Source organism: Puccinia triticina, chromosome 6A, assembly GCF_026914185.1.
Source record: "Puccinia triticina chromosome 6A, complete sequence".
Lineage (NCBI taxonomy): Eukaryota > Fungi > Basidiomycota > Pucciniomycetes > Pucciniales > Pucciniaceae > Puccinia > Puccinia triticina.
The window spans coordinates 3,223,256-3,238,528 of NC_070563.1; the positions used below are offsets into that span (position 1 = coordinate 3,223,256).

The 15,273-nt window shown below is 46.3% G+C and overlaps 3 protein-coding genes across 3 annotated transcripts; 1 reads left to right on the forward strand and 2 right to left on the reverse strand.

The window, feature by feature from the left end:
• Positions 1-8,113: 8,113 nt before the first annotated feature.
• PtA15_6A396 (uncharacterized protein) lies at positions 8,114-10,713 on the reverse strand (the record flags this gene model as incomplete). Its single annotated transcript, XM_053170096.1, has 11 exons — positions 8,114-8,656; positions 8,724-8,807; positions 8,869-9,174; positions 9,250-9,348; positions 9,425-9,534; positions 9,616-9,698; positions 9,810-9,830; positions 9,949-10,046; positions 10,110-10,139; positions 10,227-10,505; positions 10,696-10,713. 11 exons carry the CDS (start codon positions 10,711-10,713, stop codon positions 8,114-8,116), a joined length of 1,671 nt encoding a protein of 556 aa, XP_053021322.1.
• Positions 10,714-11,933: 1,220 nt separating this feature from the next.
• On the reverse strand, positions 11,934-13,465 carry PtA15_6A397 (uncharacterized protein; the record flags this gene model as incomplete). Its single annotated transcript, XM_053170097.1, has 5 exons — positions 11,934-12,389; positions 12,453-12,697; positions 12,806-12,879; positions 13,035-13,187; positions 13,272-13,465. 5 exons carry the CDS (start codon positions 13,463-13,465, stop codon positions 11,934-11,936), a joined length of 1,122 nt encoding a protein of 373 aa, XP_053021323.1.
• A 150-nt stretch (positions 13,466-13,615) lies between these two features.
• On the forward strand, positions 13,616-14,889 carry PtA15_6A398 (uncharacterized protein; the record flags this gene model as incomplete). Its single annotated transcript, XM_053170098.1, has 3 exons — positions 13,616-13,700; positions 13,780-13,888; positions 13,971-14,889. The coding sequence occupies 3 exons, from the start codon at positions 13,616-13,618 to the stop codon at positions 14,887-14,889; spliced, it is 1,113 nt and encodes a 370-aa protein (XP_053021324.1).
• Between the last annotated feature and the right edge of the window lie 384 nt (positions 14,890-15,273).

Here is a 15,273-nt window from a genome sequence, read left to right on the forward strand (position 1 = left end):
ACAACACTGTAGCAGCACTCTTAATGCGCCTGGAAAAACATGTGGCTCAGAATAGACTCAACCGTGTATCTTCCAATCCCTCTCAGATGGCTCTTCTGACCACCAATGATAAATTCTACATGTGCCCCCACTGCAAGAAAGGATTCACCATCTGTTCACACTGCAACAAAGCCGGTCACCGCGAATTGATCTGCTTTGAGAAACATCCCGATCAACGCCCTTCAAAGTCATCAACATCAAAATCTGGATCAAAGTCATCTCCAATTGCGCAAGCTCACCTGGCATTCACTCACGCTGGTCGGTTATCAAACTCAACCAGCAAATTCACTGAAGAAGAAATCAAAAGAGAACAAAACTTCCAGCCAATGCTGGCTAACCCCAAGTTCAAGAAGTTAAACATTGGCCGTGGTCTCTGATTCTGAATTTGTGTTTCATCAGTTGGGGGGGGGGGGGGTGTTGAAATTCCAGTGTCCCAGTCTCTCTTCCCTCATCTGTCCCTTCCCTGTCACTCATTTTCTCTCCCTGTCACTCTCTCATTCCCTCCAGATGCATATTCATTGTTCACCTTCTGTCCCACAAATCAGCCCCATTGTTGTGATAGCTTAAAGTCCCTCAGCTTAGATAGAAATTAAGACATCTGCTTCTGCGCGCATTTACCTGAAGTCTCTACAGGATACAACCTCTTGTAGCGTGTGCACTCTTCCGCCATGCAAGCTAGCAGCTTTTTGCCCTCCTAGAGGGCTCCCTTGGCCCACTCATGTTGTCTCACTTAGAGATGGCCATTTTGCACCCGCTGGCGGGTACCCGCCACCTTTCAGGATGCAACTGTGTGCCCTGGCAGGTACCCAGGGCTGCTGTGGAGTGAATTCCTTGAATTTTTACTAGGATTGAACATCCCACACCGCCATGGGTACCTGCAAGTGCACGCAGTTGCCTTCTGAAAGGTGGCGGGTACCTGCCAGCGGGTGCAAAATGGCCATCTCTAGTCTCACTCAGAGTATCTCTGAGCTTGTTGTTCCTCAGGCCCCTCTGTCCTTGCTCTGCGCCTCAACCTCAGTTCTCAGCTTCAACAGAAAGCCTCCATTGGCTGGTTTGCCATGTCAGACGCTCTTCTGCCACTCAGTCAGGCCAACGGGGCCATCAGGTTGGCCCAACCCAGCCGTACCATTGGCCTGCTCAGCAGGGCCAAAAGGGGTTGGCTGGGTCAAGCCATTACAGTACATTTACCCCGCTGTCATGCCAGCGCAATGCACCTTTGATGCTGGCTTGACAGCTGGGTTGGATGGGTCAGACCAACGTCAATCTGACCCATCCCCAGCATTGACCTGCCTCCGCAGTCAAATTTGCGGCAGGCAGTTCAAACCTGACACTCCCTTGACCCGCAGGCACGCCAACACAACTCAAAGTTGAGAATCAAGCCGTGGTGCAGCTAAGTCCCTCCTGGGCGCGAAGCGCCCGCCTCAAGGAGCGGAGGTGGGCCCTTCGCGCCCAAGAGGGACTTACATACACCACGGGTGCACTAAATGTTTTCAAGTAGGGTCTGAAAATAATCTGCTGGTTTTTGCAAATATTATGAGGAACATTGGGAAAAACATTTTCAAAACCCCTTTGTTATGGAGGCGCTGGACCAACAAAAACGGCCAAATTTGTGGTTTTTTTGTGAAATGCTGGTGAATCTACAAAAAAATGGACAAATGAACCAACAAAGCGGTGTTATGCTTTCAGAGCAACACTCCAGTCATTTTGGTGTTGGTCTGATGGCGCATCTGGCCCAACAAAACAGCCACCATGGCTCTGAGCCAACTTTCCTAGCCAAAAACAGTTCATGAGCCAACATTCATAGACAAAAATGGCTCTGAACCAGAAATTCTGGTCAGTTATGTTTCATGTTTTGACTGATAGCCATCTTTCCTTGCTTCTGCTTCCCGTATCCGCCAAACATGTGGGATCAGTATCAATCAGTATTGTATTTGTATAATGCATGTGTAGCAATACTCAAACACGTGTCAGTGTCAGGATTGGTTATACATCCTGTAATAGTACAAGTACCTCACCAGACAGGAGAGCAGCCTGGTTCCTATATATACCTCTTCTGTTTTAACCCGCTCCAATTCCCCCATCATTCTTGCAAACTTCTTTATCACTCAACAGGGGGTTGGTAAGGTGCCCTGAAGAGTTGGTCAAGCTGTTTACATGCTGCCTTTTGTGCTCTCTCTATCATGCTCCTTTCTGACTTGATTGGAGGTTTGTTAGGTGCCCAGGAGAGTCAGAGCAGCATTTTAGACCATATAACTTTGGAAATTGAGACAGACGGAGTTCACCAAGGAGAATGATTCTGCATGAAATACCATACCAGCCTGTGGCAAGATTTTTCTTTTGCCCACTGGCTTGCCAAGGCCTCCTGGCAAGCTGGTTATAAATTGCCTTGGATTTCCAAGGGCTGCCAATGAGCTGGCCCAAGATCCCCTGTTTTCAAGTCCATTCAACAAGCCATTAGCATCTGCAAGGGCTTCCAGCGAGCTGGAAGAATCACAGGACATCCTCAGAAACAGCGGTGGGCAGATATGTTATCAATTTGTATAACTCTGTCCGTAATGTAACCTTTACAGTTACTTTACCGCCCAGTAATTACCAATAACTGCTGGCTGAGTTACCTTATCCAATTTGCATGATTGAACGCGGTTTAAGTTACAATAACAGATATTGTAATGTTTGTATTACTCCTCTATCCAGAGTCTAACAAGTGTCAATTAGACAAGCTGGTAACACTGCGGGAATCTCGCTGTTGCTGCGGCCCACAGCAACATCATGACACTGCATATCAGAATATGCAGTGTCAGCTGCAGCGCTCAACCCTCTTGATGACCAGTTGATCCCAGTCATCAAGAGGGCTGTGTCCTCTTGATGACCAGTTGATCCCGGTCATCAAGAGGGCTGTTTCCCCTTGATGACCAGTCAATTCCAGTCATTGAGAGGGCTGTGTCCTCTTGATGACCGGGTTCCTGGTCATTGAGAGGTTTGAGTCCTCTCAATAACTGGTCAATCCCGGTCATTGAGAGGGTGGAGTGCTCTCAATGACTGGTCAATCCCAGTCATCAAGAGGGTTGAGTCTTCTCAATGACCGGTTGATCCCGGTTATTGAGAGGGCAGTGTCCTCTCAATGACCAGTTGGTTCCGGTCATTGAGACGGTTCATTCCTCTTTCTGACTGGTCTTAACTGTCATCAAGGGACTTGGATGTGTATGTACTCTCCTCAATGGCCGGCGCAGACCGGCCATCAAGGGGAGTGCTATTGCTTGATGGCTGGCCTCCGCTGGCCCTGTACAAGGGTACATACAGGCGTGTCCAGGTGTTCACTCCAACACTCCAAACCAGCATTGAGTGCAGAGATGTGCACTCCAAAAAAGACCTGGTTTTGGAGTGAACCACATCCCACTCCAAAAACATTGGATTGGTTGGAGGTTCACACCTTTTTTGGTGTGCGCGTAGTAAATCATTGGCGTGCCTAAAGCCCAACCCATATTATATTGGTCGCCTCTGGTTGACCTTATTGTGGGGGGTTTCAACCAATACAGCCCCCGTTGCAGTGAAGTAGGGTTCTCAGAGCTCAAAAAAGTTAAATCCCTTCTATTTCTTCCACATTGATTAGAGATCGTCATGCTTTACTTGTTGGAGGACCAGCCACACTTCAGCAAAATCCCTCCACACAACCAGCCACCAGCCATGCAGGTAGATGGTCCAGTACAGATTCATCTTGTCTTTAATTCACCAACCTATTTACCATCAGCATCAGAGCCATCCCCAGCAAGGAGATTATGTCATCAAACTGTTTTTGTATCTGAAGTGACAGGTGGTAAAGTGTACAGATACCCAGGCTTCTGTATATTTTAAACAGCATGAGTGTGCTAGATTTTTGATTGTAAGTTTCAGCAAAGCACAGTAACAGGATCTGGTTGGATAAACAGTCTAATTATTTCAATTACTCTCTGATACATTTATCCTTCAATCTCTAAAAGAATTTCAACTTCAATTAAGCATTCAACTCATTTCCTAAATGCAAACCCAATTTGCTCTTATTGGGCTTTTCAGTCTCACAATGGCTTGGTTTACAGAGGGCATCATCAAAATAGAGGAATATAATGCTAAGGAATCACATGGTGTGAATTTTTTTTAATAAAATATAGAGAACTAACCAAATGGATGATCATCTGATTTTTCTGGCAAATTTTTATACTTTTTATATGGTTGCCCAAAAACAAAACTGTTGGTAGGAATGGTTGCAAGTTCTTCCTTGCCATATCAAGAAGCAACCAGAAAAATGGAACAAAAACCAAGAAAAAGACAGACTTACTCAATGAAAGATCTTATTTTTTTCCCTGAATCACAAAAAATGGCTCACTTAAAAAATGGTTTGAAGAGGTTGATCTATAAATCACATTCACTAAAGCATTCTCATCAAGGGATTAAGGGTCAGCAATCAATTCAATGATCCAAGCTTTTTTGATTTATATGATGTCTTTTGGCTGATTTACAGACTTTTTTAATCAGCTTCACTGCTCTTAATAGGTTGGAGCAAAAAATATGGTTAGTTTGGGGTTTGAGAATTCCTGATATTTTATCAATGTCACCTGACTGAAATTTTCATTTTCAGATCAATTACTCTTGCTTGAGAAGGATGCAGGAAAAGTTTTAGACATTGAACTAATCAATAAGTATCCTTGTGATAGACACAAACTTGGAGAGCAGAGTACCAATCAAAAGATAAAAGATGGTGTCATAAAAGATCTCTTCAAAAAATCAAAAGATAAGATATCAATCTTAAAGGATGTAAGACTTCTACAGCTAGGGGGTTTCTACAATCTTTCCATTCAGCAAAAGACTATTGCATTACTAAGTTCAATCAACAATGAAGATGAAAAGGCTCCAGATTGGATAACAGGATGTCCTGAAGACTTGATTGACATGATTATAAAGAAAACTTGGGATACACTCAGCTGTTCAATTTTGGACGAAATAAATATGATATTGGTGCATTATGAATCTGATTTCCAGTATCTGAAATTCAGTGACTATAACAAAGATGTTATTCCAGGAGAAAAATATTTGTTTCAATCTATGGACTTCCTTCACCAGGAAGGTTTGTGAAGATACACGCCTAAGTGAACGACCTCAGTCTCATAAATTGAGAAAGAGGTTGGGAGCCCAATCAGCTGCGGAGATAGGTGAGCAAAGCAAACCCTGAACCGCAGTCCAAAACCGCCGCAGCGGGGCAGAAAAGACTGATCACATCTCTTGGATGCGAACAGGTGCCACGCACGCGAGCAGGAAGATTAAGGTTGCGGAAAATCTCAGCAACAAGTCTCTCGCAGATCGAATAACCACAGCAAGCGCCAAAGGTAAGCAGCTGGGTCGGAATCTGTCGAATTGATCAGAATGAAAGCTAATGCTGCATTCGAACCTACCAGACGTTGTTAACCAAAAGGATAACTCGGACGGAGCCGATTCCAAGCAAATCGCTGGTAACCAAATCGGTAAGCACTCAGTGCTAGACAGAAGCTTATGGCAGAAAAAAAAGGCGAAAAGACTTACGAGCTGTCTGTTAAAGCAGATAATGTTGCCGTACTGTTACGCCGTTTCCGAAAGTGAACTGGAGAAAGAGAGCAGAACGCTCTACTCAAGTAAGAACCTAAAAGGTTTCAAGAGGAAGAAAGCCGAGAATACTGACGGATATAATCTGGTGTCCTCAGATCTATCGAGTAACTCGAATTCTCTACCGAGAAGGAAAAAGACCGCCTCGGGTTCCCACTTCCTCATCTCAACTCTTCACTTAAGTAGAAAGCGGCTTGTCGCTTGCTCTTAGGTAAAACACATCTTCCAGTTCTTTCCAGTTTTAAATTAGAGATTGTAGTTAGATTAAAAATAGATATCTAACGGCAATCATAAATCTTAGTTTCCTGAATTCTTTCAAGGTTTTCTCCTTGAAGAAAGTTTGCTCAAATAATTTTGCAATAAGGAAATATTAAACAGAGCAATTATATATGCACAAAATTCCTATATGAATACAATTAGTTTCAAAGATCCAGAATCTCTTGTTTATACACTAGAATCAGTCACAAAGCACTGGCAATGGAAATTAATGCATGGAATATTCAAAGGTGAAGTAATACTGCCATTTCTTTCTGTTAAATTTAGGATAGAAGAACTGAAGTTTGTATTTCTAATGCTGTGATTAACACAGCTATTGGTAGAACAGAGGAAGTAAATCTTACACTTCATTATTTATCATACAAAATTCTCAAATTTGGAAATAGATATAAAATTTCCAAGAAAATAACTCAATTGAGAAAAATACTGAGTTCAATCCCAGAATATGTTGCTAATATACAAGCCATGATTTTTAATCAATCCAAGCTTTTTGATGGTCAAAATATCCTTCAAGTTGATAGCTTTGAATATATTGATGCAATAAGAAAGGTCAAGTTTACAGTTGGAAGGTTGATTGCACTGATGTATTATGCCATGTTTCTTTATGATCATGCGCAAGATCCATCTGCAGCTATTGATTCATATGATGGTTACCTTTGCATTTCTATATGCCAATTATTGAATTTCATCCAAAATTACTATCAAGGGATTGTAGAAGAACAAGAAAAAATGCTAATCATCAAGGGATTTGATAAATACACAGCTAGAAAGAATTTAATCTTGTGTTATTCAGAAACATTCCAAATTTATAAATTGCTTCAAAGTATCCATTTGTTCCAAGTCCAAAATTCACATACCTACACTGACAGAAAAGATATACAAGCTTATATTAGGAAAACTACAGAAGAATATACCAAAGATTTGGACACAAAAATTCCTGAATTCAAAAGACAGTTTTCCAAAGTTTCTCATTATGATGGCAACTGGCTGAAAAACTTCAAACCAATTACTGCATTCATGCGGGAAGAAGTGGAAACAGGCCAGGTGGATGAAGAAATCCAAAAATCATCTTTCTATCTTGATTTTGCAAACAAGGCCAGCTTACATTCATCTAACAAGAATAGTCTTCCTTAACAACAGACTTGAGACTTTATCAACTTTTTTTAAATTTTTCAACTCCACTCATAAGATGTAAAAGTATCCACAAAAACTGCTTGGTTATGGTAAGTGCAAAACGTTACCCAGCTTGAAGTCCATTTTTCACTTTTTTTTTTCTCAATTCAGCGCTGTGACAAATGATTCCCAATAGGGTTAGAGAAATCCACTATGGTTTTTTAAATTTCAAACTCCTGTATAGCCTCATTAGCCAATACATATCTGTGCAAGGGCAAAACCAAATTTCACTACATCTTCTATATATGCCCCATATACACACACTTCATTGTGACTTCCTCTCTTGACTAAACCATCTTTGTTAGTTGCTTTTATGGTCAATCCAACACACCCGTCTCTTGTTATCTTCAATTGGATCAGTCTCTCAATGCTTCCTATATCTTTAGGTCAGGTTATTCATCTCTGTCTGAGTCTCATTCTAAAATGATTAGTCACTTGTCTGCTTTGTTTCTCGAGTAAAAAACGGATTGCGTTTTCACATTCTGGGCGTGTTACCAATTCTTACTGGTTTCTTAGCAAGCCCACTTGAAAAACTGACTACATAGAGTCCAAGGTTGCCAAGAAGTTGTAAAAGAGAGGGATGGTTATAGATCCTACTTGTTGGAGTCCTTTGTATAGAACATAGTTTGAGATGGATAACATTACAACTACGTATATGCACACCGCATATGAGTGCACACAAGCCCTTTGTTCTACTTAGGTACGCACATACTAAGTTTCTTCCAGCGTGTGCGGGTGAGTGTGATGGTTATTGATGATAAAGAGAGAAGAGAAAGAAGGATAGGGAGAAGTCAGTTAAAAACACAAAACCTCAAACAAACAAATAAACAAACAAAAAGAGAGAAGAGTACATATCTGAGATTGAGAAACGTGTGGATATGATCGGTACAAATTAATCGACGACAGTAGCAGTACTGGTAGTAGTAGTATAAGACAGAAGAACGGGAAAAGCGGGAGGTGGGGGGCAAAAATACAACATGATCGAGGACCTCCAGTTTCGAAAGGGAGCGCGAGACTAAGTGCGTATGATTCTCCAGGCGGCACTAGTGGTGATCCTGCGAGCCTGAGCGAAAGAGATAGGGTCTTGTTTGACATCGACAGCTTGAGAAGGGGCAGAAGTTTCGGTGGTAGGAGGTCGGGAAGGGCTCTGTTTGGCGAGGAGTTGGTCGACGGGTTGACTGGACTGAAGATGGGTAGGGTGGTCGCCTTGTAGGTCATCCTCGTCTTGCTCAGAATCGCTCGACAGTCCGCCGGCGGCCCAAGTAGACGAATTGCGGTCCTTGAGCGGGGAGCTATGGAACGGCTTCGAGGGAGGCGAGGTCGACGAACGGCTGTAATCTGAGAACGTCTTCGGCGTGTTCGTCGCGAATACCTTGAAGTCGGAGATCACTTGTCGGGATGGCGAGGAGGTCGACGTCCGTCTTCGTGTAGAGCCCGTCCCTGTTTTCTTCCTCGACGGTAGCGGAAGTGGATATATTCTGGCTGAAGATGATGCGGATGTAGAGGCTGCTGAGTATCGTGATTGAAGATATTTTTCCGTAAATCGAGAGCCAATGATCTAGAGTGATGTCGTTTGAAGCGTGGTCAGTAAATGTACAACACTTGGGAGAGAAGAATTTAGTTACTCTTTTGAGGTTTGGCCTTGCTGCTTGGATGTCAAACGCGTTCAACCAGACTTCGACGTTATGACGAGCTTCGGGAGAATCGCGCTTCGATGAATGAAAGAGGTAAATGGGAGATCTAGTCAGATAGATAACATTGATGACTTACATAAATGTCTTCGACGATTAACTGCTTCGTACTTTCGTTCCGAAGCAGGAGTTTTTCGTGTAGTTCTTTAGCGATATCATCCACGCTCTCTTGACCGACGGCGACCCGTTCGGCCACCGCATGACCGACCTCGCGAATCAGCCTCTCCATATCCATCTGTTCGAACGCAGAACCGACGATCACATGCGGCAGCAGGTTGGCCGTCGTCAATGGCAACATGGTGGCGGAAGTGATGCTCGCAATCGCCCGAAAGAAATCATTGGAGTACGAGTATCCTGAGAAGGCTGGCTCGCATGCCACGACAAACTATTGGGGGGCGCGAAGAATCAGTACTCGCGCGGACTCGCTGGGAAAAAGTGCAAGTGAGGAGAGTGTGCAAACCAAGCTGATGCCTGTTTGAGCCATCTTGCGGGCGAGTTGCAGAGGATCGTGGCCCGAGGGGTCGCCCCTACTAAAACCGTCACCGTATTCACCGATCCCCTGTGTTCAAGCCAAGTTCAGTCACTAGAAGAAGCAGAAGAGGTTAATAGACGAAGACGACAAAGAAGAGACTCACGTGAGGGGGGGCATCGGTAATGAGAACAGCCATCTTACTGGCCTGGGGCCGCCAGTCCAATGTTAGGGCCTCGTGCATCGCCGCAGTCACAGCCTCCGGTCCATCGCCACCTGAAGTTGGATTGGCCTAACTTTGTCAGTCCCCGGTTCAAAGGATAGGATGGGGGTGTCAGTCTTCAATCTCTTGATTACCTCCTGATGCCCAAAGTGTTTTTAAATTCTCCTTGACCGCCTTAGGATTCGAGGTGAAGCCGAACTTCAACGTCACATACGACCTGTTGTGTGATTTTGGTAACACCATAAATAAGCTTGAGAGGTTTCCACCCTCTATTTTTTTTTTCTCTTTTGCGACTTTTCAGAAGGTATGATTGGTCGAGCGAACTGACATGTCTTGTGGAGGGTGGTCGCTGCAAAGAAGTGAATAGTTTCAGTCAGTATATTAGTGTGGGTATGTAAAATTTTTTCGTTGAATCTTGGTGAATCACACTGGAAGATAGTGAATGAAAAGGGTAAGTTTGGACTAACCGATAAGCTATCAGACCGATCCGTAGACACTCAGGTGAAGCCAGTCGCTCAGAGTTAATAATCTCGTCGCAGATCAGCTCGATGTTCTGCGTGGCCGCCTGTGAAGCGGAAAGATGCCGAAGTGAATAGATGTTGCGAATGAGATGTGCTGCTCGACTTACTGTGATGTAGCTACCCATGCTGCCTGTGGTCTGAAGAGAATTAATTGGTGTTCAAGTGTCAGCTCAAGTCCGCTTCTTGTCCGTTCGTTGGTTACCAGGATCGATCAGGGGACTGACGTCTAGGATGAAGCACAAGTCGAGCATCTTTTCGCTGAAGTCCATGTTGGCCAGTCTGTCCTCCAGCGTTGGCACGGGGTCGGATTGCATGGCATCGAGTTCTTCCATCATCTTGGATGTGTGTTGCTTGGCTGGTTGCTTCTGGATGTATATGAGAATATGTGAATATGTCCGAGGTGGGCCGGGTGGGTTGAAGGGCAGCGTTGGAGGCTGGCTGTCTGTTGGTGAACTTCCTTGATCGGGGACTGGCACCGGAGTGGCTGAGTCAGCGCACCGGATCTGGAATCCGGGACAGCCTCACGAACTATGGACATACAGAGACCAGTCTTTATGCACTTACACTTACATATCTAGATACAAGTTATGCACATATCCCTGGGCGCTAAGTGAGGCTAGCCGCGCACCTGGGGCGCTGTGAATCCTGGGTCAGCGCGCAAGCAGCAGTGTTAAAATTAGGAGGATTTCTTACCATGGTCAATAGTACCATCTCTTGGAGATGAAGCCGATCAAGGATTAAAGCGTTTCTGGTGTTGTTGTGCCGATTGTTGATTGGCTGGCTGGGTGTAAAGCAAACCAACAAACGTTGCAAGTGTCCGCTGGGACAGGAAAGAAGAGTTGCCGGACCACGAGCACTTTTATGAGCTGGTTAATCATTGCCCTGCCCAGAAAATCTCTGAGGTAGTCGTCCAATGCAACACACTGCCAACATCGCCTCGCCGTTGCCCCGCAGAAATCCAGGGCATCTGGTCCATTCTCCAAATTTCATTTCTACTTTTTCTAGAGAGAATTATGCCTTTAACAAGCCCTGAAGGCTGAGGGTGTGATTAATATTAATCTTGAGACTACATTTGGCTCTGCACAAGGGCAAGGGGCGCAGTAAATAACACATATTGAACTTTTGCCCTTATTAAAGCCTCATGAGAACTAACGGCAAGACGTGGTATTGACAGTAGACAAGATGCAGGCCTCAGAAGAAGAAAAATGACCAGGTTCCAGAGTTTTGGACTCATGAAGGTGCCTTTGCAGAAGGGAAATTACTCCAACTTTTTTCTTTTCAAAAAGGGGGTATATAGGAGGTTACTAAGCGCTGTTCGAGTACCTACCGGGGATGACGAAATTTCAGCTTGTTGAACAGGAAGGCATGAATAAACGCGAACTAAGAAAGGTGACAGGATGGCAAACCAGAATGCTTCGGGATGGGTCAATCAATCTGCCAGCCAAACAACCGCGTTTGCCGGCCCTTTTCTGAAGGCTCTTCCGCCAGTTGAGACTGTGTTTCAGCCCATTCATCCACCTGGTCTTCGCACTCAGAGCTTCCCGAGTCAGGGTACTCATAGCCCTCCAAGAAGTCAGTTTGGCCAACATGTTGCGCCCCCCTCGCGGCAATGCCTGCTTCGATTGGAACTGATTTCATCAGGCCGTAGTGGGTCCTTGAATGCTGGGATTCCAGACCCTCAGATGCTGAACATGTCCCCTTCCTGTTGTGCCACTAATCTAATCTTGCCTTCTGACATCGCGCAGCCTGTCTGGTACTGCTACTGACTGTCTGGACATCAGTTTAAACTATCATAAGATGAAGAGGCTGCGGAATTATGATATTTTGGTGTACAACATTGATCCTACGATTCATCATAAGTAGAAGAGATGTCTGAGGACTGGAACAAGTTACAAGAAGCGGGGAAAAGAGCAAAAGATGAGAGTCCTTTTTTAACATCTCAGGTTATGGAGAGATAGGTCGTCGGAAGTGGTTTGGTTGATGGCGCCGGCTTCGGGCGGGGGGACAAAGAGACCCATCATCGCGCTACGAAGCTGGCGTTCCCAGACGGACTCGATCTCGAAGCCGCCGACCAAGGCCAGGGCATGGTCGGCCAAGACGAGTCTCATCGAATCATGATCGATGTACCCCGGCTGGAGGTTTGCGTCGAGCCTCTTGAGATCAAACATGGACGAATAGTCGTCCCACTGTCCGAGCTCCCCCTCGATGTCCGGCCGGTTCACATCCGCACCCTCCATCGAGCTCGGATCGATCAACCCGCTCAACGATGGCATCGCCACCGTCGCCTTCGTCGCTAGGTCTGAGGCTAGTGCGCGGGCGGTCGCTCGCTTCTGTGCAACTGCCCGTTGTCTCGCCACAAGCTTATCGGCGCTTACGTTCGAGGTCTCCTGAAAAACTCATGCACACATCAATTACTGCGAGCTTGTGGAGGGGGAGTAGCGAAGGCTTACCAAACTGTGGATCGTTGCCCGTTTGATCTCTTCTTCTTCCCGTCGCGCTTCTTCTTCGAGCCTCAATAGCTCGGCCTTACGCTCCTCGCGCTCCTTCCTGACCGCTTCCTCTTGTCGTTTGCTCAGCTCAGCTTGACGGGCTTCGTGGACAGCATTCTGAGCTATCAGCTCCTGATTCTCGATTTGAAATTGCTTGATCTTGGCCTCAGTCTCCGCTACATCTACTCCATTGATCAAATTGAAGGCTATCATTCACCCCCGGATAGGACGAGAAACCCACGAATTGTTAGAAAAGGTAGTGCAGGAGAAGATATAGCAGTGCCTTGGGGACAGATCAAATCCAGTGGCTCAACTGATGTCTTCTACTTCTTCCAGATAGTTATTATAGGCATCCAAGGTCATGAAATCTTCCTGACGTTTATTGAAGCTACATCGCAGGAGGAGGGAAAATGTCAGAGTTGTACAGAAGCTGATCAAATCAGAAGCTGCATCAAGTAGGGACACCTGGGTTAACTAGAAGAGCTATCCGACGCGAGTTTTCTCCAGGGAAAAGAACAGAAAATGGGGATAGGAAAACTGAACTATTTAGAGATCCGTTTACGGATAACCACTTCCTTTTCAACGGCCAAATTTTCGAACGTCTGGAGTGCGAAACTCGCCTTTCTGAGGATTTGTCCACAAATTGGACACGGTTCCGGGCCCAGCGAGAAGATCCGATCGATACACGATTCGCACCTGTGGAAAAACACACGAGACGGCCAGAGCAAGTTTCAGAACAGCACAATGTGTGTCACCGCTCAAAAAAAAAAAAAAACTTACATCTTGTGGTAACATTTTGAGACGAGCAGCCGGAGGTCTGGATTGAGGTACCTGTCAGATTTACACACTGGACAAACATCGGATGGTGGGTTCTGGATCTCGGTGGCGGGTGGCGGGTAGTTCGGCGTTGGCCTCGGCGCGGCTTTCTTGCCGAGCTTGGAGGATTGCGCTCCGGCTGGTTTCCTGGCCGACATCGTTTGGGTGATGGCTGGACTGGCGGCTGAGGTAATAGGTGTAAAGGCTAGGGGTGTGACAGTCGCTGGCCAGGGGCTGTGACATCTCCGAGGGACCAGAACTTCCACTTCGAGAAAAGAGGATATCCAGCAACCACCCCACCCACGACAATGAGCTCAAAACACGCCAGCAAACCAGGCCCATCACCCTCCAAGACAAGGTCAATCCACGACCAAGCCAGCCACCTCGAACATGGTATGACTCCCAACACCCTGGGCCTATCTTCCAGCTCAGATCAATTCCTGACTTTTTTACATGTTCCTTCTGTATCTAGCCCACCCATCTTCCTCGAACCCTGACCGTTGGAAAACTCAGCGTAGGAAAGAGTCCTTTGTGGCTCAGATCGAGAGGATCAGAGAAAATAACCTCAAGCGTCGTGAAGGGTTAGTAAGCATCCTCCAACAACTTGTCATGGTTAGTTTCTACTGCTCAAGTAACACCCCATCGTGGGGATGTCCTCCGCAGGATCTATACAAAGGCATGGCAGGAACTGCAGGAAACCCAGAATGCGCTGATGTCCAACCCACCAACGGAAATCAACTACTTGGTCAGACTGCACCGGGAGTCCCTGAAGCGGGAGCAGGAACTCGTGGCCGTGCAGGTCTACCATGACCATCTGATCAGTGCTACCCGGGCAGCGTTCGATGCGGAGGTGAGATCGATCGAGGAAGAGTTTACGAACGCCAGGACGCAGGCGAAGGAGAAATTACTGGAGAGCTTGGAGGAGCGCCGCAAGAAACTGAAGGACGAGAAGGAACTGATCGACTTCAACGAGGAGGCCGTCGGCCACAGCCATCGTGCCCACACCACCCGAGGCCTCCGGAACCGGTCGTCGAACCGGACCAGCTTCCCGCGCGGCTCGCCTGCACTGGGCACCTCTTATCCCACCACCGCCAACCGACTCGAGGGCACATTCAACAACCCAGACCATCACCTCTCGGCAGACCCAGACCTCGGATCCTCCACCGCCGGCTTGCCACCCAGCGGCAGCTACATCACAGCAGACGACCCCTTCTCGATGGCCACCCTCAACGTCGACCCCCATCTACGCCAGTCGCCCATCTTCCAGCAGCTCCTCCAACTGGGGACGCACACTGGCTCCCGGAGAGGCGGCCCAGGGGGACCCGCCGGCAGCAGAAGGGCCCCCACCGGCCTCCCCGGCGCGATCTCCCTCCCCTCGATCACCCCCGGAACCTGGAATAACTTCCACAAGAGTCAGCTCGGGATCTGCTCCGCCAAGAACGACGATACCGATGCCGACGTCGATCAGATCCGCAGCCTGGCCGGCCTTCTTTCTCCTAAAAAACGTCGAATGAATAATCTCTCCAATCTTAATCAGTCTACCGCCAATCAGAATAGCACTGCCCTCAAGAGTAAGAAGTGAATCATCAGCATTGTTGATGTTGTCGTTGTAAGGGTTTTTTTTGTAGTTTTGTTTTACTAGTTTATTATTATTTGTATGTCTAATTATGGTGTGCAATGAGCTCACCCGATATCTCATTCATACTGAACTTTCATAAGACGTTCTTCCTCTTCTGTCTGCAGAAAACAATGTTTGATGTAAAGTTTGATCAACAAGTAAAGCTCCGAACCCCCAATAAACTGTAACTTTCTTTTGCCTCCAACCCACCGTGTGCCTGACTGATGTTGTACAAATGTAAATAGAAACTGTCTCGTATCGTATCATGGGTGCTAGGGCTGCCCCAGGTGCCAATGATTCTTTCGCGGGGGCCTGGTTTTCTTTTTCCGGAGTGCTGCTCTAATTTAG